The sequence below is a fragment of the Orbicella franksi genome, chromosome 5, assembly GCF_964199315.1.
Source record: "Orbicella franksi chromosome 5, jaOrbFran1.1, whole genome shotgun sequence".
NCBI classification, from domain to species: Eukaryota; Metazoa; Cnidaria; class Anthozoa; order Scleractinia; family Merulinidae; genus Orbicella; species Orbicella franksi.
The window spans coordinates 9,983,676-10,008,080 of NC_138149.1; the positions used below are offsets into that span (position 1 = coordinate 9,983,676).

The 24,405-nt window shown below is 39.5% G+C and overlaps 2 protein-coding genes and 2 non-coding genes across 9 annotated transcripts in view; 2 read left to right on the forward strand and 2 right to left on the reverse strand.

Moving 5' to 3' along the window:
• The window catches only part of LOC145487406 (uncharacterized), a 59,465-nt gene extending 57,854 nt beyond the window's left edge, over positions 1–1,611 (reverse strand). For all 4 annotated transcript variants that reach the window (XR_014049401.1, XM_081466178.1, XM_081466180.1 and 1 more), the window contains exon 1: positions 252–1,611. Coding sequence is in view for 3 of the 4 variants with exons in the window: in XM_081466178.1 (XP_081322304.1) it covers positions 252–409 (158 nt within the window). In the remaining variant the exon portion in view is untranslated. The remainder of the gene's footprint in view (positions 1–251) is intronic.
• A 16-nt stretch (positions 1,612–1,627) lies between these two features.
• LOC145487409 (uncharacterized) lies at positions 1,628–23,026 on the reverse strand. Of its 3 annotated transcripts, none has more exons than XM_081466183.1 (12): positions 22,610–23,026; positions 12,506–12,543; positions 11,987–12,119; positions 9,823–10,029; positions 8,648–8,786; positions 7,611–7,734; positions 6,429–6,477; positions 6,139–6,165; positions 5,339–5,491; positions 4,906–4,951; positions 4,523–4,594; positions 1,628–4,146 (listed from the first exon to the last, which is right to left on the reverse strand). In XM_081466183.1, the coding sequence occupies exons 1-12, from the start codon at positions 22,648–22,650 to the stop codon at positions 2,983–2,985; spliced, it is 2,193 nt and encodes a 730-aa protein (XP_081322309.1). In that variant the 5' UTR covers positions 22,651–23,026; the 3' UTR covers positions 1,628–2,982. The 3 variants fall into 3 exon arrangements, with proteins under 3 accessions (XP_081322309.1, XP_081322310.1, XP_081322308.1); XM_081466184.1 differs by lacking the exon at positions 22,610–23,026 and adding an exon at positions 17,046–21,332; XM_081466182.1 differs by lacking the exons at positions 12,506–12,543; positions 22,610–23,026 and having other exon boundaries at positions 11,987–12,492.
• On the forward strand, positions 6,611–6,684 carry Trnan-guu (transfer RNA asparagine (anticodon GUU)). Its single transcript has one exon. It is a non-coding gene; the product is annotated as a tRNA-Asn (tRNA).
• Trnan-guu (transfer RNA asparagine (anticodon GUU)) lies at positions 7,813–7,886 on the forward strand. The gene has a single exon. It is a non-coding gene; the product is annotated as a tRNA-Asn (tRNA).
• Positions 23,027–24,405: the final 1,379 nt, after the last annotated feature.

A 24,405-nucleotide genomic window follows, 5' to 3' on the forward strand; every position in this document is an offset into this window, starting at 1 on the left:
ATAGAGCAATCCCGGGAAAGCAATCATCCAATTCAAGCATTTAAATTTATGTAATTCCCCTTTGATATTAAACGACGAACTACCGACTGGCCGCTATTCATTAGAAATAATTCAGCTTCATGTAGAACTACATCGAATTTTAGCATACTAGCCTAAAATGTCAGTCTACCAGTATACAATAAATCTTCTTTTTTTGCGTCAAGATTATGAGGAAAATCCAGAGAAGCGCGATGCAAGGATTTGAGTCTTACCGTGTTATATTTATCTCAGATATCCTCGCCAAACGGTTGGAATGAACCCCTTCCTTGATCGGTGGTTGCCACAACTTGTATCCCTCGTCCCCTTCCGAGCTTTCGTTCGCTTGAAAGTACGCAATATCAACAATATACTGCTCGTGCACACGGTGCATAGATTGGAGAAGTTCCAGACCCAGACATTGAAACTGGTAACGCGATATGTCCTACCGAGTGTGTAAAAATTTATAATCTCTTCCCAATGCACGTAATGGGAAGTGGTAGACGCACGCCAAACAGGAACACCAGGACCATCAAGGTATTAAAGTTATCCTTAACTTATTTCGAAACACCAGATAGATCGAAGAAATTGAAATCGAACTGAAACAAGACACAGAAAACCCTGCTCGTGGATTGGAGCCCTCAGTCACTGTTGATATTTACAGAAGGTTATCTCAATCTTCACCACAGTTATTGAAGTCTTTGTCCTGACATTTTTTTCGTTTTTCGTCTGCCCTCAGTCAGGGTGGGAAAGGAAATTCCTCAATTTTTAGGGGCGAATATCAAAATGGTTTTCACATAAATTTGCTTGTAGACTACGAGCTACTAAGCGCAACCCCCTTTCCCACACCACCACCACCGGTTTAACTTAGTCCGTCGCGCGTGACGGACAGAACGCGCAAGAGTAAACATGGACACTCGAGAACGCGAGAAAGCACGAAGAAAGAAGGCCTTGCTTACTTCGCGACTCGCGATTCGTGATTACTCGTAGTCAAACAATGCAAAATTAAATGGAGAGCTTCCCCCAGGGATAAACGTTTTGTCGAAAATTTGTTGGGCAAGAGATGCTGTGAACTTGGAAGAGTCTGCCGAGCATGCGCTGTAAGTTATCCATAAACTCCATTTTCGTTCCCAGAGCTTCCGTAAGACTTTTTATAATGAGTAGCTCTGGGACGAGAATGGGAACACTAATTCATTTGGCCCATTTAATATTTAGGGTGGGCCCAATAGCCTACGTGACGACGTTTTTTTATTCACGCGGCAACGAAACGTCTGCACATAGGTTAGTGCGCTAGGGGAAGCTGGAGAAACAGGATTCTAACTCAGTCTTCAAGATCCTATGATAACGCCTTGTAAAATCGTCTGGGAGCATGGTCTTAATTGCGCACGTTTATAATTGCCAACGTGTGGGATAATGAATTTTTCTTGACTGGGTTATGTCGGTGCTCCCCACGCCCTTGCACATCGGCCAGCGATTTTACCTTATAGCAGGACCTTGTCTAGTCGGGTTTCCTCTGCAGTCGTCTTTTGGGATGTCACGCAACTCTCACCACAGGGGTTTTGGGGGTAGCGTTGCGTGACATCCCGAAAACGTCTACAGAAGAGAGAGAATGTAATAACCAACTGTGAGTCCTTGAATTTTTTTTCTATTATTTTGTGCAGATTTTTCAGACAAGAATTATCAACACTCCATTGTAAGCAACAGCTGGTTTATTAAAAATTCTAATATCCTTTAACTCTCATTAGCGAATAGTATCGCAAATTGACTCACACAGCAATCTCACTGACAAGTAAGTAGCTCTGCATGGTTCATCATACTAGTGCATGCATTTAGCTGAGAGTATTAAATTTCAATTCAGATAATGATGATTGTCATTTTAAGGCTGTCCGTCCAAAAGGTAACTATGGCAGCAGTTCAATGCGGGATTAGTTTTTGCTGCGCGTGGAAATACTCTTATTATATGACTAGCTCCGTGAGCGGGCAAGATGAACCAAATCCTGCGCTGTGATTGGTTACCCGAGCGGGCAAGATGAAGCTATCTTGCCCGCTCGGGACTACCCGCCGTGTCCCGCAAGAAACATTTCCTCAAAAGCCGTAAAATATATCCTTTATTGACCAAGTGTGAGGTCAAGATGGCTGGATATTGGCCTCGTTCCTGTTTTTGCGTGTTTATGGACCGAGACGGAGTCGAGGTCCATAAACACGCAAAAAAAGAACTTGGCCAATATCCAGCTATCTTGACCTCACACTTGATCGATAACCCATATTTCTTGTCGAATATAACGAGGAATGCACCCATGTGAAAAGGTCAGGAATGCCGTTGTCTTGCCGTTAGTGGTGTTAATGACAGATTTTGATTTTACTTAGGGTAATCGGGACAAAACGCCACAAGTTTTAGCTATCAAGGTATGTTTTATGGTTGTACTCGAAGAAATAATAAATACACTGCCATGTCCGTTTTAAAGTGGTATCATTCAGAGGTAATTAAAACTTGCACCACGCTCAGTTTGGTCTCCTTTAGGGGCTTAATTCAAATTGTACCACGAGCATTTTCATATGGGAGCTTCCCCCCTCCCTCCCCCCACTCTTATCCTACTGAATCTCCTGGGTTCAAGTCATTTACCTATTTATGGGATTGTTTGAATTGTCTGTTTCTAGGCTATAGTGAACTGCTGTGTTGCTGTATTATCAGTTGTACGAAGAACTATTTATGGCGCCGCTCATCAGGATAATAGAATTACACGTCGAGATGCGACCTCGCACCTAGTCCATGTCAAAAAGAAACGCCGAGCAGGCCCTGAGGACGAAATTGGTGTGGACTGTCCTTGAATTTGCCGCCATTTTGCATTTACCAGCGATTGCTTCAAACAACCCCAGAAGCACTCATAGTAACAAGTTTCTGGGGAAGTGTTCATTCGTGCTAATTATAATTAACATTAATTCACTTTTAATCCAGTAGCTGCCAGATCAGCAGGGAGCAGATTCAGTCGAAGATCGACTCACGCTGCAAGAAACCTGTTTGGGTTTTAATTGTAACCCGTTCAAATTTCCCAGTTGTACCGTGATGGCCTGAACGCCATCTGGAATTATATTGACATTTGCAATGTTCCGGCCAGAAGTGTTCTGGAGCGACGGTTGTGTCGACATCAATTCTTGTCGGTCCATCTTCTCGATGTTGTTATTAAAAGTCAATGAAGTTGGTGGAGGACTGGTAACAAAGAGTTCGTCATTTACACAGATTGTCGGCAGCTCTTCGTAATGGTCGTCTGTTGAGTTCGTGGGTTTGTCATTGACAACCGATTTATCCAATTGCAACGTTAATTGCTGCGGATTAAAATTGCCTTTGCGAGCTTTATCGGCTGGCTTTGTCGAGAGCGATGCATCTTCTGTGTCTTTAGCGCGATTTCCGGCATTCGTAAAAGAATCCTGCTGTGAATCGTTCTTTTGGGATTGAGCGTTTTTGGTTGTGACGGATTCCGAAATTAGTCTGTCATTTCTCCTCAGATCGTCCGTATTAAAAGAAAACGACACTGGCTTAAAGTCTGTTTTGGAAGTATTTCCAAGGTTGATTGACACGTGCGCGATTTTTCTTTGACGTGAAGTTGTTCCACAGAAAGTGTTTGCTCTGGGTTTTTCATAAGAACAACTCTCGTGATTGACTAAATTGCTTATGTCGCTCCCTCTTCTTGGGTTTTCCGGTTCCCCAGAATGGCTGTTATTCAAGTCGGTAATTTCATCATCATCGTCATCGTCATCATCATTGTCATGATCAACGTCATCATGATCATCCAAATCACTATTACTCGAGCTACTTTCGTCATCGTTATCGTTTTCATCCTTTTGCGAGTTCTTCCCTATTGCTTTATCAGCTTTCTCCTGCAATGCTCTTATTGTTTTCATGTCCAAATCAAAACAAGAACTTCGTGTCTCCCCAAAGCGACGGGTAAGTGGGAGAGTGAGTGACGATGGATCAATTGGTGCGGATCCCTTTCTGTCCGCGTCATTGGTTTGATCTTCTTCACCCTCAGGAGTTGTCTTTAGTATTGACGGATCCATGGAGCGTCTTCGTTTTGAGCCGGACAGAGGTGATAAGGACATGCGGCGTACCGCTAGAAGAGCATTTACAGATTTCTGAGAAATGAGTTAAAAAATGATTCATCAAATGTGTTGAATGGAATGCGATTCTTGGTTTTGAGCTTATCTTTACCTGTAAATACCTAGTTAAAGTAGAGGTCTTTTTGCAGGGATCTTGGAGAATTCAGACGAACCGGAATCGATCACTAACTGGTACCAAACTGGAACGAGGAAAACCCTTCCCGAAACTTCATTGGTTTCGAATCTTCCAATAGCAAACTAATAAAAACTGATTTTAGATGTGAATTTTTTCAAGCCATAGTCGCCATTTTAGACATCTGAGCTCGAAATTATACCTCGCAATGGTTGATCTTCATATGAAATTCTACAAATCAAATGCAAACAATCCATAACAGGTCAGCGTGCCGTTTACCTTCCATCTTCTCTTCGCCATGAACGCCTTATGTTTTACTGTGTTTATCTTCGTCCCTGTGTCGTGCGTGTCCTGCAGCAAAGAAAATAAGCACTCTACGTTAAGATGGGCGTGTCTGTGTTACAAACAAACATACAGGTGCTCTAGAACATTCAACAGTAACTACAGGTCAAACTTCAGTCATTTAGTATCATTTCAAAACGTTTGGGGACACACCTACATCCATAGGAGACCTAAGAGGGAAGAATCTCGTTCAAAGACTTCATTCAATAAATGACGGAACATTTGCTCTTTTTGTCTTGACCAATACCTAGTGACCCTTTTACAGCACGAACTGCACATAAAAACAATTTACTAAGCTGAAACTGACCACTAAACATTACCTTTATCCATGGGTGCTGGAAGCATTCTTCTATTGTAAACCTTTCACTGAAAATAAGAGCGAGGTTGTTAGTAATGTGGAACATAAACACCAAAGAGTGAAAGGAGGATTCCCAAGCCATAACATTTCCGCGACAGTACGTTCCACCGTACCACTGTATTCACTACATCTGTCGATTGGCTTGGACACGTTTTCGACAACTTCTGGTATAGTCTTGTTGTGCCTACTGAGGAGAGTGAAGTAGCCTGTAAGCAAGCTCTCTTGCATTGGCAGCTGTTTAGTCTAGGAAGGGGGGGAAGGGGCATCAATGATCACCCTTTTAAATATAGTTGATAATCAAGACATTGATTGTACATTGCGCCGAATGGTACTTTACTTTGACTCCATCATTTTGGCCAAAACCTCGCTTTTGAGCTGTTGTTTTGGTTGGTTACCTTGGCTCCTTGACTAGGAGTCCTTCAATAAATTCCATCGCATCATGTGACAAGTCATCGAAGCATTCGTCATCAAAATCCCAGTCAGCTTTAGCCACTTTGACCAGAGTTTGATGATCATCGTCTCCTGAAAATGGCATCAGCCCGCTTAATCTGCAAACGATGTACAACGAACATCCGTTAAATATATTCTACCTCGGTGATAAAACAAGCAGATCAAGAAGAGTAAGAAGACAAGGAAGTAGGAGAAAGAGGAAGGTGAGGCGGAGAACGACCAGGAGAAGGTGGAGACGGAGGAGGAGGCAGAAGAGGCAGAGGAGGCGGAAATGGAAGAGGAGAAGCCGGAGAAAGTAGAGTGGGAGGAGGAAGAGAAGAAGGAGGAGGAGGAGGAGGAGGAGGAGGAGGATGTAAAGGAGAAGGCGGAAACCAAAAAGGAAGAGGAGGAGAAGGAATGGGAGAAGAAGGTGGAGGCGGAGGTGTTGGAGGAGGATTTGGAATAGGAGGAGGAGGGAGGAAGAAGAGAAAGAGGAGGTCTTCTTGCAAGTTTCGGAATTCAGCAGTGCAATTGAGCTGTACACATCAATATTTCTAACAAACGTTGCCTTCTAATTCTTTGCGTTGCTGAAAAAGCATTTGTTTTTTAGTCTATTTTAACTTATAGGAGCAAATAGACTCGAATATTGTGAATGTATGTTGAATGATAGTCATTGTTTAACATTTGAGAACTTAGGTCCAGTTTTTCAGCATTAGAAACGAATTTAAACATGTATGATATCACACACGTTCTGTTGCATACTTACAAGACATACGTGACAACACCCAAACTCCTGAGAAAAAGAGGGAAAAATTAGAGAAAAGAAATAAATTAACCTTTATTGAATGAAAGTATCGTTACAAAGGAAACCAACCTCGTTCCCAGGTCTTTTTCTCAGAAAATGGGAAATTTCTAAGGGAAAAGCCCTGGTAAAGAGGTTGACTGGGAAAAATTACCCAGAAGACAGGCGCATCAACTGATAGACGACAAAATTTCGCATAATTTACATTCGGAAGAAACGTATAGTACTAACCAGAGAGAATTCGGTTTTCTTACCATAAGTCACTGGCGGTTGACACAGGCTTCATGCGTATAACTTCAGGAGCTAAGAAAAAAAAGCATCAAGTATACATTGTTAAAATTAAATGTAAGTTTGCTGATTTCATCAGCGAGTTTCTAATGTGTCACTGAAAAATGTTGATTTGAGTTTTATGACTGAAGTAGGCACCCTCATCTCTGTCTCTGTGGCGCAATCGGTTAGCGCGTTCGGCTGTTAACCGAAAGGTTGGTGGTTCAAGCCCACCCAGGGACGTATTCTTTTTTTCTTTTAATTCTCTTTTTTTTCGATTTAAGTATTCCTTTATAATTTAGTAGACGTCGTTTAATTGACCTTTTTCCGTACTTCTTTTTGCCTCCGTTGCAAAGTTCGACTTCGTGCAAAGTCTGTTTGATATGAAGCAGCTTCTGCTCACATGACCACTTTTTCAGTGTAACAAATGCATTTTTGCATGAAATATTTTTATTTGCCTCGCCCAGAGACAAAAGTCAAATCGGGAATGGCCATTTCTACATTTATATGTTTGCTAGTCAAAACGAGAGCTGGAGTTTGTAAGTAGAAGATGGTTGCACAGGAAATTAGATGCCCTACAGCATCGTTCCCAGTGCCTCCTCTTCCTGTCTTCAGACGACCCCAGAATATTCCAATCATGGCATCACTCGGCGACATCAACAGGCCATTTGCGAAAAAAGAAAAAAGAAAAAAGAAAAAAAAAAAAAAGAAAAGAAAAAGAAAAAAAAAAGAAAATCCCAACGTTGCGCCGCGCCGAGGCTTAGACAAACACAAAACAATTAATTTCTGCCTCCCTCGACCTCAGTGTTATTTGTTTTGTTTTTACACCCCAGCCCTCTGCGCCCAGAAGTGTAACAGCTCTCGTAAGCTTGTAATTTTCTTCATTGTTAGCAGCTGTTATTGTTTTAGGGCTAGGAACATTGTCTCTGTTGTTTGTTCTATTGTTCTCTCAACGGGTAGCAAGCTGTTCGTGTGAGACCTGAACAGAGCTGCTACATCACCCTCGGCGCCAAGTGATAGCTCTCATTTTTCGAAAATGGCCCACTGAAAAATAACCGGCTCTAAACTAACAGTATTGACTTTGCTGAGACAGACTACCACATGCATAGACTAATATTGCGTGGTTAGAGATGATTATAGAGGAAAAAAGCTTCCCTTTTAATTCTCACCTACAAAGTCTGGGGTTCCAAAGGAAGATTTAACCTCTTCATCGGAATCTAAATTCCTGGCCAGTCCGAAGTCAACAAGCTTGATGTCATTGGTATCCATGCTCACACACAGAATGTTTTCTGGCTAAAGACGAAAACAGAAAGTTGACGTGAATAAGCAAGGAAGAAATGTTAATTGTATATCCCGTTTTGTTATCCGGTGGTCTCCGTGGCGCAATCGGTTAGCGCGTTCGGCTGTTAACCGAAAAGTTGGTGGTTCAAGCCCACCCGGGGACGTATTTTGTGTTAAGTAGGAACTACATTTACCCGTTTGCACGTTATTTATTTGTTTGTTTTGTTTTTTGCCCTTGCAGATAACAACGTGATCGTACGACTCACTTCAGAACGGATACATAGGCTGGCCGGGGCGGGGATAGACTATCCGATGGAGGAGGGGCTCACGTTCATGCGCTGACCGAGGCAGAAATGGCTGTCTTCAAAGCGGTCTATTCAAAGAGGTTGTAAATTAAAGTGGCAGAGAGGAGACTTAAAAGAGTCCCAAAAATGAAGTTCCGACATAAAAATTATTCATGCCACCACATGGATACGCTGGGCAGTCTACGTTTTCTTGGGCTGATGGCGTTGACGACGATGATAAATTATAGCAGCTGTTTCGAGGACGGTTTTTCCATGAAAACGTCAAAGCACACGTGCCAATATCAAAAGGAATACCGGGTAGTCACTTTTTTCCCGTAGCTTGATCAACGTTCAAGGTGATTTTACGCGAATGAAGGGAAAGCCATGAATACTTGTATGCACGCCTTCTTCCACTTTCCGTGAAACACGTACCACGAATTTCAATCCAGCAGCATTGTCGCATACGCTTTTACACTTCTGAAGGACAACCCATTACGAAACAGCTGTGTATTCAAAAGTGTGAGATAATGATGGTAATGTCATTCTATCGTAACATACTCTCTTGACCCACAACTGTTATCATTTTTCTTTTTATCCTGGTATAATCGAATAGCTAGTACAGAGAGAGAAGTGCTTGTCACCTTCAGATCCAGGTGAACAATATGCCTTTCGTGCATGAATTTTAAAGCTTCAAGGATTTGTCTAACGTAATCAACAGCATCATCCTCCATCAGGTACTCTTCAGCAACGATTCGCTCGAACAGTTCACCTCCATGGACACTAAAACAGGATGAGAAAACAGGGTGACACATTTAATGACAGTTTTTCAACCTTTTACATCCAGCACCATCCTTGTTTCCATTTATGCGATTCTCAGTTTTGAATGTGTGAATTAAAGCTCTGTTGTTTTGTATCGATTCCAATGTAAAGCTAACAAAGGAAAACATCGGCGCATGTGAAGGTAATGGAGTGCAAATCTCTACTGGATAAACTGCTCGGCAAAATCGTGATGTTTCGTCCACACCTACACGTTTAAGATGATTTCCAGTCCGGACTGCGCACTCTCGAGAGTTTGTTTGCGTTTTTTGTTTTGGTTCATGTAAGACGACACAAAATGTAACATTTCGCAACTTACATGAATTAAATTCAAAGTTTCATGAAAACCGCCAACGTTGATGGGAAGCTTTATGCTTCTTTCTTTCTGATATCACTTTCTGAAACAACTTCGTAGCTGTAAAAATCAAAGAAACTGTTTGGAAAAGGACTTAAAATGCCTCCTAAGTAAGGGAAGCGGTTCGTAATGAATAACATCGATTCGCATTCCATCGAGTGAGACTCACAAACATTAGAGTACTGAGACTGCGCAGATCGGACTGGAAATAAAATTCAAATAGTTTTGTCTTCTACTCTCTCTGGGAGAGCAACGAGCGTTCATGGTAGACAAGAAAGCTACCCCGTTCGAATGCTCCCCAATATGGAGCGGTTTTCAACTGAGTATCGTAAAACCAAAACCAGACTATAACATACCAATAAGATTACTCAGCCAACCTCAAACCGTAGTAGAGCGGTTTTTAATTCAGTGTCGAAAGTAATTACGCAATTACTTTGGTTTTAGTTTTACTACGGTTTGAGATTGGCTGAGTAGTCTAATTGGTAAGTAATTGGTTTAGTTTTGGTTTTACGACACTCGAGCGATTGAAAACCGCTCTAAAACGTACAAACACCGAGACCAAAGTAATTGTCTGATTACTTTTGACGCTCAATTGAAAAAACGCTCTATGTGGTAAAACAATCAGTGAGGTAAAATGAGACTTACAGCTCTAAGACCATGACGATTTCAAACGGCGTCTGATAGGCATCTACCAGTTCCACAACTTTGTTATGCGGTCCAAGAGAGCGCATGATTTCGATCTCTCGAAGCACGGTTTTCCTGATGTTGTGGTTAGCGGTCTTGATTACTTTTGCAGCGTAAACGTTTCCTTTTGTCTTGTGAATGCACTTCTTAACAATGCCATAAGAACCTCTGAGAAAAGAACAAAGAAAGAAATGTGTGAACAGCACCAATGTTGCGGAGGCGCGGTGGCCATTGCCAGGCTGATGAAATGGGAACAAGTTTATTTGGCTAGCTACACATTGGGTTACCTGGAACAGTCAAATTCAGCGATAAGCATATGTTTCAACTTCCCTGTTATTTAAAGGAACTACCTCACGGTTTGCGCATTTGAAAAGTTTAGCCTAAATTATTCAAGTTCGTCGTTTGTAATTCGTGTCAATCTTCTCCATCCTTACTAGCCATCCTTTATCATTTATGCTTTATTATTATCTCTTCGCTGTTTTTTCCATCTTGATAAACTGTCATTTTCAGGTTTCTTTCAATTTAAAGGTTATTTTGCACGTGGCCGATATAACTCAAAATACCGTGACTGAGCTCCTTTAACCATAAGATCTGAAAACGTCCCATCCATTTGCAAGGAATAAATTGATGCCATTTATGTTAATGACTAAAAGGTTGCCACACCCACATAGAGAAAAGCAGTAAGAACCCAACCCATTTACGTGGATAAAGAGGCAGATAAACGTTTGGAACAAGAGAAGATCAGATTCGACGTTAAGCAAATTGCCATTTTTGCCCTTTTGCAGATTCTAAGAAATTTAGAATCTGCTAGCATCAACCCATCAACGTTCTCAAAACAGATATCCTTAAACTGCTTAAGTAGTGTGTCCACACTACGCCGGAGAAATTTGAAAACGCAGCTTTACTTCTACGGTTATTCCTATCGTCCACACTTATACGTCACGTAGACGGAGCTTTTCAAAAACGCTATTCCAAACGGAAGAATTTGAAAACGCCGTCTTTTCCTTTTTGGTGTGGACGGAAAACGTTTTGAAAACGGAGCTTTTCGAAACTGATGGCGTCAAGATAATCAAGTGATTTTCCTTCCCGAAATTTCCTCAAACACAAATCCAAAATGACCAGTAGTTGCTGCGTTTTCAATTCCCCCGGCGTAGTGTGGACGGAAAACATTTGATGCGTTTTCAGAGAGAAAACTCCGTTTTCAAATTTATCCGGCGTCGTGTAGACTGGGTCCAAGGTTGTCCACAAACACAGGTCACAGATGACTTCATACTTTCCGTGTTGTTTTGCTTCACATTTTCTGACCAATTTGTCAGCACTATCATAACTTCTGGCAACCTTTCAAAGCCTTACGTCTGGTTCTGCAGCTTAGAATTTAGTTTTCACTGAAATCTTCGGATTAACGGTTTAAAAGAACTGGACGAGCAGCAGCCTTTGACATTTAGCTTCCTTAAAGTAAACAAGATTGCTTAAGGTTCTGAACAAACTTGTCGTGATGTGTGAGACATTCTAATTAATCAAATTCTTGGGATTGGTCCTCTTAAAATAATGTTTTCCTGTTTGGAAACTTCCTCATTACTCCGTGAAACATTTCCAATAAAAGCTGAAAACTTCCTTGGCTCATAACAAAGTCTGGAGAATTCATCTGATTGTATGCTTCTAGCAAGGTGACTAACTCATGCAAAATTATTGCTGGACAGCTGAAAGAAGATATTAGATAGATGTGCTGAAAATCTGACACAAAGCCGGTAACATACCGAGACCTGTGGGAAGACACTTCGCTAATTGTAAACATGATCTTAGTTACTTTTTTAGCCGCAAGGTTAAATAAGCCAGGGAAAATTACTAGACAGTCAAATATCTTGCGGATTTTGGTATAAACCCGCATTGCTTTAATTCTTTTTGTTTCAATAAAGAGGCGACATGATGAGGTTTGTCGTTTCGACCATTTGCCAAGAATCGTTTGTTGTGAGGGCCATTTTTGGTCGTTTCATTTTGCTGTGGTACTAGGGTATACTGCGTTAAATCGTTACTTTTTGAGAAAAAAAAAAGGCCATTTTTTCAAGGTTAGAATTAATTGCAAAGGTACAATTACAAAGAAATAAGCCCGGAATAAAACACTTACTTGCCAATTTCTTTTTCGAGGTCATAAAACTCATCCACGGCTCCATACTTCACGAATTCTTCTTCCTCCTCTTCTTCTTCGTCTTCCTCTTCCGTTGTTTTGACCACGATGTTGATGGCGTTCATATCTGCAACTGTGCACGAAATGTAAAAAGATGGCTCGCTAATTTTCATTCTTTTATACGTCAAGAAATACTCCTTCCTCGATGAACTACAATATCTCATCCGGCAAGAGCTAAGCGCGGTCACTATGGGAGATTCCATCGCCATATTTCACCAAACAACCTCAAAGCAACCGATGCTTGAACTCAACGAGAGAGTTATCAGATGCCCCATACACCGCAGATGCTTTAACCATATCGAAGCGAAATAACTCCGGAAGCGTTTCATGTGCCAGTAAAAATTCGACCCTTGTCCCCCAATCAGGGATTATCATGCCGTATCAGATCCATATCACGATGACCATGTTTTCTCCCTGATAATCTCACGTACTTATGAACAGAAATCTAAATTATAATACCTGTTATGTTTTTTCTCTTCCTCTCCATGTGGTACACGCTGTTAAATAAAAGAAAGAAACGAGAAAAAAAAAATTGAAATAACTTTGTTTATTTAGTTCAAGACAAAGTTGAATTTGTTGTAAGATAATTTACACGTCTATTTTCTGTTCATTTTGTTGCTTTATTTGAGCTCTGTTCTTCGTCACTCGACGCGTTTAATAAGTTCAAAGAGGTTATCCGATGTTTCGAATTCTCTCGATAACAAAATTATCTTAAGTTTCACTATGGAAGCTCAAGCTACGACGATCAGTAACTATATTCTCGCAATAACATCAGTACACAGTTATCAAAGACAAGTTATAAGAAAATAGAAACTTATCAACGAGAGGAGAACTAAAACCTTTCAACCTCGAGCCTTAACGAGTTAAGTGCTCCTTAATTTTAGAGAAGAACAAAACTAATAAAAACACTTTTTAAGCCTCAAGAAAACTTCCTACAAAAACATGCTCTACGCCGACAAACATTGGGATTACTGTATAAACAACCTTAATTCCAGCTTCTTAACTGAAAAAAAAACTTTTAAGAGTATGAATTAAATAAGATTAGTACATTTTTTCATAGACAATCTGCTTTCAGAACTGCACGTTGGTATTTGTCGAAACGTTCGATCACGTACAGCTAAGAAATGACAGGAATTTTTTAAGTCTCCCCTCTAATCCATTCAACAAAAGCAGCGTCATCAACTCTTAATCCCTCGTTTTTAACACATCGACCTGAACTGTACAGTTTCGTGAAACTCGACGGAAACAAATTAGCGAAACATCGCTCCTCAATTGAGATGACAAAATTAATTAGAACTCTTTTGATGTCAAGGGTCTTAAGTAAGAGGTGCTTAGTTCAAGATTGTCAATCTCTGATGTGAAGTTTATATGAAATAATTCATATATGAACTGCGGTTGTAGATGAAAGTGAAGGATGGTCATCGCAGTAATTTTTCCAATTTAAGCAATTGGAAAGAAGAAGCCTGAAAAAATCAGGGCTTCAACGGGATTCGAACCCGTGACCTCCGCGATACCGGTGCGATGCTCTACCAACTGAGCTATGAAGCCACACATTGGGAGCGAGGTCAATTCATTGAGTTCATATCTTCCCGTGAGGAGTGAAATGATGTGAAGTTTATATGAAATAATTCATATATGAACTGCGGTTGTAGATGAAAGTGAAGGATGATCATCGCACGGGAGGATATGAACTCAATAAATTGACCTCGCTCCCAATGTGTGGCTTCATAGCTCAGTTGGTAGAGCATCGCACCGGTATCGCGGAGGTCACGGGTTCGAATCCCGTTGAAGCCCTGATTTTTTCAGGCTTCTTCTTTCCAATTGCTTAAATTGGAAAAATTACTGCGATGATCATCCTTCACTTTCATTGTCAATCTCTATCGTCACTTTTAGCAACTGCATGGGAGATCGCCAACATACGCCTCTTCTTCTGTTCTAATTTCAAAAATACCTGTACTCCGAATACATACTTTTGATATATCTGCAGGTACGTGAAGGCATTCGAATAAAGATTACAACCATGGCAAGAATTTTTTGTTAACAATAACAGGAATCTTATTTTTCAACAAACGACAAAACCTGGTTACAACACTTTGCAGCTTTGGTAAGATGTAAATGATAGCAAAGATACAGTCAACATGGAATCCTATACTCTGTTAATTCATACAATCAGTCCAAATTAAGTGGCCCACACCTGCGGAGTGTACCCCGACTTCAGTAGCATGAACAACAAGGATTTAAACTAGGTTTGTTGTACTCCAAGTGGAAGCTTGTCCTCCTACCACCCTCTATCCTGATTTAAGGTTTCCCTGACATGTCGCTAGTACCCATTTAAAGAGAGGCACTGTAATAGTAGAAAGACAGTGCTCGAGCATCTGTAACCCTTGTCCCATCCCTTGGTTTTCTGATGACTTGATGCACCACATTTGTTTTCAAATTTGGTATTGTGCGTTTTGGCTTGTCTTGAGATTGCCATTCATGGTTGATAAGCAATTAGGAAGATATAAACCATATTGCTTGGTTATGTTCTCTGAAATCAACCTCGTTGTAAAAGAGTCGACTAATGACAAATTGCAATTTTCAGTAAGATATCACTGCCTTTAAGTATACCACCATGACGTCATTTGACAATATAAGGCTAAGAGAATATCACACTAAGCATGAGAGCTCATTATAGCGTAATATTCAGATGAGTGGGCACGCGGGAAGAGAGTGCCGAGAAAAAAGGCAGAAAAAGCGATCCTGAATTCTGAAATACTTTATAGAAAGAAATGTGCAACATCCAATATTTCTGCAAAAACCTAACGCGGTCCTGTAAAGACTGCAAAGCATTGTACATGCGGCCCCTTTGATGTACATTTAATACGACGAGCTTGCTTTCAGAAATGCAATTTGAAATGTAATTTCCTTTTTATTCAAATAATTTTTTTTATTCAAAACTCCTTGTACATGACTTTGCGGTAATTTTTAAATTCTGAATTTTTTATCATGTTGTCTTAATTTTACGCAAGGCCCCTTTTGATACCAGCCTATGGCTGATGGGGCTACCCTGCCTAAATAAAGGTGACTTGACTTGAATGCAGAAACTCGCGTTTTTAGGGGGGGATTTCGTTGGACACACACTTACGGTAGATATGAAATAAAATATTGTCGGGATGTCGAAATTGTTTTCAGGAATTCACATTTAAAGATTGTCGGCTTGTCTGCTAATGAAAAACCTGTGTTTTTATTGAAAACATCGGTGTCTAAATACTGTTAACTGCAATGCCAATGCTATCGAATACGTTCTCAAAACAATATTTATTAAGAGAAGCAATATTCCTAAAGTTGTAAGGACGGACTAAATAAATCTGCGTGATCGTGGCTTTCTTGATATGTGGTCAAAGAATATAAAAATAACAGCTCATCTGTAAAACTGAGTAATCTCCAATGTCCTACAAACGTAACCTTGACTTGATAGACACTGCATGACAGGCCGAGTATAATTGATACTGATAAATTCGTAACTTCTCTCTATATTTCCATAATGAATTCAAGAAAGTGAGTTATGGGAATTAAGGACTGGGTCAACTCAGGGACGGAAGGCTCGTCTTAATCCAAACTCACACAAAGTAGAAAAGCAGAGGTCGCTATTGATATCAATGTAGAAATATGCAGTGGAGAATTTTGTTAGCACAAACTAATGGGCTCACCAGTAATGTTCTCACTGCTACATCAGATTCACGATATCTCCTTAAAGAAGTTCCATATCGGTGAACTGTAAACGCGGAAATGTCCCGGTCTGCCACAGACACAATATCCATAAAGAGTAATTTCTGTTAAGCTGTTTGTTTTGGTCCTTCTAGACTTCTAAACCATCACTTCTCTTGATCGCATCAAGATTTGCTCACGATAATACTTTTGATCGATGTAGTCCTGTTGAATGATTTATTTTTATTCGATTGCTGTTTCTTATTAGAAGATTAGGTAACACTAAGATAACCGTGGAGTCAAGACATCGGTATATTGGCCAAGAATTTTTCATGTGTGTTTTATGGCCCGAGACGAGATTAAAGAGCATTATTTTATAAACACAAGTGTTGAATATGAAACGTTGTCCAAATGGCAAATGGCGTATTTTGTTTCTTTTAAGTTTGAATCTTGAAGTATTTCACTGATAAAGTCAGTTCAATTTTACTCCTCAACGCACTCCCAGTCTTCAACTATAGAAACAACCTCGAGTGAGCTAAAATGATATTGATTTATGCAAGAGAACCGTTTCGGTTTGTTTGATGCAGCACTAAACACCTCAGTGCAGTTATGCAAAACAACTATACGCCGTAATATTCAAAACTCCAACAATCTGCTCGCCAAATGTGATAATAGGTACCTCCCGAACTGTGATGGCACAGCTATCGCCAAAGTCGAATTTTCGTTTTTTTCACTACGGGACCTTTTAGAAAAGGGGACGGCATTTTCTAAGCACTTAAACGTTGTAGGTAGACGTTTATAACCGAAACTCTAAGTGGACTACAAAGATTATCACGATCATTCGTGACGTAAAACGAGCTCCGTTCAACGCGAGATCGGGTTGGGCCGTTTTGGTGCCTTCATTAGAAGTATTTGACTAAAACTCCTTAATCATTTTGACTTTTCGTGTCTGAAATCGATCGAGGCGCGCAAAAAAATAACGAATGTCATGGGATAAATACAGTTTACTTGGACTGAAGTATGCAAACAAAAACATTCCCTTCCGAGGCCACAGTGAAGGACACACTTTTCAAGATTGTTACGCTAAAGGAACTTACGGGGACCTCGAAACAGCAGAGCTGTAGTGTTCCTCATACTAAAGAAAACATGCCTATTCTTAAGATATAATACCACTGGAATTAACATGAGCTCGTGTCCCTGGAGTTTGGTTTAGTTCCAAAGGAATGTATAAGAAAAGTAAACACTGACGAACGGCTAAAAAACCTCTTCTGTTCCACGCACAGATAGATCGTGCGCGCGAGCGACCTACCTCCAATGTTGCACTTTGCTGAAATGAAATGTTTCGTCAAATCCGCTTGGTTGGACCTCGAAATTTATTTGCACGATTCCCTAAGTTCGTGCTCAAGGCATGTCAATTTTCTTGGTTTTCCTTCCTCAAAATTTTCTGGCTCTTGTAATTAAAGCGCCGTTTAAGCAGTGCGCATGGTTATTTGTGTTCAATACAGTTGACGTCATCCCGGACGTACAACACTCTTTGCTGTGCATTAACTGTGTCAACACAAAGAGAGCGAACACACAAAGGAAACTTAAGACAGAAATAGAATTGCTTAGCACTTGTGACAAGCTGGCATGTTATGAAATGGACACATGTTCATTCTACTCACGGAAACGAGCAATGGCGCTGAGCAAACATACGTCAACAACAATAACAATCGATTTTCTTTTTATTGCGTCCCAAAATAGCCTAGTGGCTCTTGTCACCCAGGTGTTACGGCCATTATCGAAAACCTTAAAATAACCAAACTGGAACATCGCCTAATTTCTTGTAATCAAACTCGCAGAATAAGTATGATAATAACTACAGCATTTGAACTAATTAAAAGCCAATCTTCGTGGAACAAGACATGATTAATCCTTCATTAGAATCTTAATAGTAGCGTGCTTATTTAATAAGTCGTAAGGACTTATGAACTGGTAAATAAAGAGTCAACAAAGCATGCACACCATGCTAATCAGTCAATACTTAGTTCGATTCTGACTTCGTCTTTATGAGAAAGCAGATCTTTCCAGACTCTACCTCTCGGACCGCGCTCTGTAGGGGAAAGTTTCAAGATTTGAAAGCAATAAGCGCCGCAAAAAGACTTTCACTAGAACTTCAATTTCCGAGAAAAAAAAGTATGTTCTAACTTTAACGAATTATACAGGAAACATTGCTTAATTCCCCTAACTATACCATAACAGGTTTTGCCAAATTTCATTTAAAACTAATCCGAGTCAAACTATTCGGCTGAGTTTTAGTTAAGTTCTTTTTCCCGTAGTATAATTTTAATTGCAATAAAAATTTCTATCTTAGCCATTGTCAGGAATGTGTTATACAGTATGTCAACATGTACCTGTTCAAGCTTGTTCATAGCGAGTTTTTGTATATATGGATGTGATACTGTGCTATTAGGTTGGGCGTTACTTTCAGGGCGTTTTATTTGAGTAAATGCAATGTGTTTAAACTGTAAGAAAAAAGGAATTATAAGGATTGTATTAATGTCAGACTTTAAGAAACGCCCGCACACAAATCGTTTACGCATGCGTTAACGAACGAGATTGCATCTAATTGTCGCGTGGCTCGTTATTATGCATATAAGTGGTAAATAGGTAAATACGAAGGCTTATTGACTGAGTTGAAACTATTTTACTCGTGATCATGGAGAGAACCACGCACTGCAAATTCCTTCTAAATGACTTATACAAAACAACTTAGCTATTTATCAACTCGAAGTTAGTGAGGCTGATGTTTTGAACGTTAGTCTTTCGTCAGAGTACTCTGATGAAGAACGCCTAAGACGTCAGCTTCGCAACCCGTTTACGGCGAATAATTTACCTTTCTCAACATCAAGTTGATAAATATATAGCCAAACGTTTTACTTGCCCGTTGACGCAGCTCCACAGTTTCTTTAGAAACTAATGCCTTTGTTAGACACAAGGAATTTTTTTTGCTGACCTAACTGCTGTACAAAAACTTTTGGTAAATCGACCAAATTTTCTTATTAGCGAAATATTGTTCCTCTCACAACTTTCTCTTTCCAAAACCTTGCCAACTTGACAAGTACTACGAATTTAACTTATCCTACAATCCAATTAAGCTAAATAAGTTACAAAAGACGTTTTTTTAAGTGACCACAAGATGCTGTGTACATCATCCTGTGGGGTATTAGCAAGAAAGGACTTCGGCAGATTAGACAGAATTTCGAAATTAACTTAACTTAAATTATGGGAAATTCTTGCGCACGTTTGACATGCGTTGCCCGGCTTATTTTGGCTTTCTACGCTAATCAAAGACTCTGTCGCTGAGCTAAATTTCCCTCATGAACGACAAGACATAATCGATCGTCACTGAGGCTAGTCATGATCAAATAAAAACACATTGATATCAATCCAAGTTACCCACCATCGTTGATATTAAACTTTAATTTAACTTTCTGGCACACGACTTCCGGTAAGTGATACTTGTGATGGATAATTTGTTATTCTTTCAACAGAATCGACTGACCGAGATAGGTCAAAGAATTATGCCTCAGGGTTGAAAATCTCAATATCGATCACAACAACTTAATTAGTCAGAGCAGCTGCCTGCTACAAAATAACCCATGAAATGCACGGAGTATTTCGAAACGAACACGACATTCTTTGATATCTTAACATTTTTTAAGTCAGTCGGTGTCTTTCAAAGAACGAACATTTTTACATCGTTCCGTGGCTTGGTTCTTAACTTTATGCAATTAGTAAAATGAAAGGTTAATAATGTAATACGGTGCTTTTATTCACAGTTTTAAAATTTGGAAATTTCAAACTTGCTATGTTTGATGTCATGCTATACTCAGTTGGGAATTTGCTACGATGCCCCGGTTAAGTTCACACAATTTCTTTACAAAACAAGTCTGCTCTGACAGTCCCTTCAACGGAGTAAATCACAATTTGTTACAGGAAAAGCATCCAGCTTTAAATCTTTTAGAGTGTTGAAAGTTTTGAAAAAAAAAAAACAATTAATGTTGAAAACGTTTATTTTGTTATTTTTCTCAACTCCTGCAGTATTGGTTTTGTTAATCTCGTCACCACGTCCGTGGAATAATGGCCGAAGAAGTCGCGGTTGCATCGTGGTCTAGCTCCTAACCAACATGGCGAAAATGCTCCGAGTCTTATCTTAAAAATTTCATCCAGCCATAATGTTTTGATCAGAAGAACACTCCGACTTCCAAGTTTTACAATGCTGTATCATTTTAATTATTTTACGACTGGTAACATTGGTTGTTTTGTGTTACAGAGGTCGCATTAAATATTTGAACCCTTTCGAAAAAACATTCTCATCAATTTACGATCAGCGGGGTTCAGGAATTTTAATTTCGTTCTCTTCTTAAACTTTTGTTCACAGAATAGACCCCTAGGATTGGAGAAAAAGGTTCAAAATTAAAGGACATTACACAAACAATACAGCTTTGTTTCTGAAGCTAAGGACAAACAATAAACAAAGGCACCTAGGAGGCGGTAACGTTGATTAGCCACTCTGAAATGACACTGAACCTCGGCCAAATTATTTCTCTTGAAATTTCTAGAGCAAGTTAAGCTTCAGGGTAATTGACAAGAAGGTTACATTTGTTTAGAGTACCTAAGCTGGTTTGCTTTCAAACCTTAAATCAGTCGACTCACGGAGAAAATAGATAAGACTTTTAAATACAAACCGCAATTATCTTAGTTTATAATTTTTGAGGACGTATAACAAAGCATCACTTAGACACTTCAGGTCGGAAATGACCCAGAAATTTCCTGTTTTAATATAGCCAATATAAGCAACTTCAATTAACGTAATGCTTTTCTGTTCTCCCACTTTGTAATGACAGTGGTGTGGTTTTAACATTTTCTAAACGTTACACATCGTATCACCGAGTTCCAACGCCGACCATTACTTCTGGCAATTATATTACGATCGCGAAACAAGTTGTTTGTCGAATTTCAGCTTTTCTTCTGTGATCAGGAAAGTTTCAAATGTCATTTTGAAAGGTGGGTCGGGAGAAAAGGTTAAAGACATGAGTGCTTTACATTGAAGGTTTAATAGTAAAAAAAAATTACGTAAAAAAAAAAACAAAAACGAAAACAACAAAACAAAATAACCAGCGAAGCTACCCAACTTAGATAAAAAGATTACCTTGTCCTACTTCCACAAACAGAGAGCTCGTCAGCATAACGAATCAACATAAAAAGCCTTTCTTCTTTAAGCCACTAAACTCAATACCTTTCACAAACATTTAAATTCATTGTGCTTAGCTGCATGCTATACTCACGTTTTGTGCTTTGAAGAAGTTTGTCACCGAACAACTTTAAGAATGCACTTGTTATATTTAACACAATTGTCTCTCGAGCCATTCTAGAGTGCCTAATAAAGGTCTCGTTTGCGAAGGTTTACGCGCTGAACTTATTTATCATTTCAAATGCTAATTTTTGTCGCGCGAAGATTATTAATTAAATCCCTAGACACTCTTGGTTATAAATTGTTAATTGAATTCAGTAGTACCTTTGAGTTCTTAAAACAATAAGATTGTGAACACTTTGTGTAAATTTCGTACCCTCAAGTCAAAACCCTCGCGAACTATCGGTAAGTCAAAGCAAATATTTCCAACAGAGAGGGATGTTTTATCACTCCAAAATTTGTAAAACAACGCTTTCGCTAATCACTGCTTCTCTCGTAATTCTTTCTGTCGAGACGTGCGTGTCTGGGCCACAAAGCATGAAATTTAGTTGTTGTTGTCTTGTCGAAAGCTAATCTATATTGACAGTAAAAGATACATTTAGTTCTGGAGCGGATCCATGAAACACAGAATTTGAATAGGTCACCACATCAAGGCTTTTTAGTGATATTGCATTCACAATCCGTACACAGCCCAATCAAATATCGTTGTTATATGGCATTTGAAGTCTCGTGACACAGTGTGATAACGTTCTTGAGACGGAACACACTGCATATTTTATACTAAATTACTCGTATACTAGGTGAACCCCGGTTCGATCTCTTAAACTTTTAACTTTGTCTACAATGAATGGATCTTAAACCCTTGTTTTTGACGGCGAAAACGAGTAAGAACTACGATAAGACCACAGACACTTTGTTGATAACTTATGAAAACTAAAGCAGGTCTATCACTTAAAGTGCTCGAGAAGACCCGAGTAAGTCATCGCGTAGCAGTACTGGTCACGTATTGTTGCCAGTTTTCGGTTTACCTACAAAATCTGAATAATAGAACGCCTAATATTGTTGGAAATTACGGATCTAATTAAAGTTGGACAGTTTTTCACTTGAGTTCTGTTGAGAAGGAATCGATGGTTCTTTTTCGCAAAAGTTGATCACCAAAATACTACTGTAACACATTTAGTTTAAATAATTTCCTTAGTGATCTATTAAAAACATATTTTGTCTTCTTGTAGAAGCCGCACCGCTACCATTAACTTGAAACCGCACCATAAGCACTTGACCTCTGTGGTATAGATACTTTCAAAGCGACCGAAATTCTACCCTCACGCAGGCTTGAAAACTTTGTTCCAGCGATTTGTCTTCAAGAGAAAGATAATTAGAAGCGAAACTGTTGGAGTGCAGCAATTCTGAAATGACTGTCCACGTATTAATTTACCTGATCGAAGGGATTCCACAGATTGAACAAACTATCTGTTGCTTAAATGAGATTAGTGTTCGAGACCACATTATCAAAATCAAAACATTTCGGAAGAAAAAAAACGGTACGTCGAGTCGAACCAAAATAAATGTCGTCTCGTTGTACTTGTAGACATTTAATAATCTCCCAACACCTAAGTTATTGTTTAAGAAGAACAAACCTTAGAGGTTTATGGTTGGAAATTTTGCGTCTTCTGTCCATGTTGCTGCTTCTTCCTGAAAATCCTTCTCAAAATGTTGTCTGTTCCTTCCAGGGACCAATTCCTGTGAGTTTCGAGGTGTACTTCTTGCTCAGGCTCGTTAACACGCAAGACTTGGTGAGCAGATATCTCTTACGACTTCACATCCCTCTAGGTGTTGCAGTTAGTGTGAGCCTGTCTAATTAGTCCAGCCTTTGTTTATACCTTTGTGCACGTGATTTGTGGCCAATGAGAAAACACCTTTGAATAGAACCCATTCAAGTAATCTTGATTGACGCGTAAACCTTTTCAATGCAGACCCGGTTGTTTACGAGTCGATGAGGTGTAGGTTCTACAACAAACAGTTTTGTTTGTGTCTGTTCTTTGTTTACTAACTATATTCTTCTCTATCGACAATGTCGAGCCAAACGGAGTTTAGCGTGCGCCTTTGGAGCGAAGGCCAACATGAATTACCAATACGAAATTAAATGAGCAATAAATATTAACAAACAGATCTTTCATCAGTTCGCGTGTTTGTGAATGATAGTTAAGTTTATTTTCCTATATTTGTAGTCAGGTAAGATTTTCTTGACCTAGTAAACTTTATTCTTAGAATCGTAACGTTTTTGCGTTGTTTCTGCCGTTCATTTGTGTTAAGTTTTCGAGGAAAAATCGCGAAAAGATGCCATGTCTAATTAGTTCAAGGAAATTGATTTGTCCGTTTTCATTGCTCTGTGGTCGGTCTTAAATTTCGGTCTCGATTTTAAGGTCGCAATACTAGTCTGAAGGGCAAAAGGTGTCCTCCAAGAATAGAAAATTCATCTATAAAAGATGCCTCTCGCAAAATACTCTGAATTCCCTTTTAAACGCTATTGTAATTTGAATTCAAAAGAGCTTGAGGTTCTTTTGAATGAGAAGAACATCTTATCATTTCATGAAGTTCATTTATTTTCCTGTCGCTCAGTAGATGCGATGGTGTCATTTTAAGTTTTGATAAGGGCTAGAAACTCCGACAATAGACTTTGATCTATAACAGATGTCTCGAGCAAATTCTTGCTATCTTGCGGGAAACGTATTTCAGCAAAGGCTGCGAATTTCAATTAAACTGTCGTTAAAGAATTTTAATTTTCATGCTCAGAGGGTCTGCATGGGGTGAGTTGAGAATTGATCCAAATTGTCAGTCGAGAAAGGCCCGAGGGGAGACTCCAATAGTAAAAACGACGGAGGGCGCTCGTTGTTCCTTGGGGGTGGGAAAGCCGTATTGGTACCTTTAAGTTGGCCGAAGACAGTTTTCGTGCGCGTTTTTGCTGATGCAATTCAGCGCGGGCACAAGGTAAGGATTGGAAAAAACAAATATGCCGTCAATAGAGCGATCCAGCGATCATTTTATTTACTCAACACGGACACCCACACTATCTGTGCTATTTTTCTCTATATTTGAATGCACTGTATTGATGGCTTTAGTCTTTTATTACAAAGATATATTAGAAAAGGTAACGATGCAAAGAACCCAGAAATTCTCAGCTTTTTCAACCCAGTTAAATGCAGCGCATGCGCAGTTGCTCGAAAAATTGAGACCGATTGCTTTTGCAGAAACTTGCCGATTTCTAACGATCCAGTCGTTAGAATTTCAAGAAATTTGGCAAAAAATACTTCAGAAACCACGTGAATGATCTATTACAAAAAATCTGAATTTTGACATAGGGAGTTTTTAATAATACAGAACACGCAGTGAAAACGATTTACGGCGAATTACGAAAATCGTCTATGTCAACCTT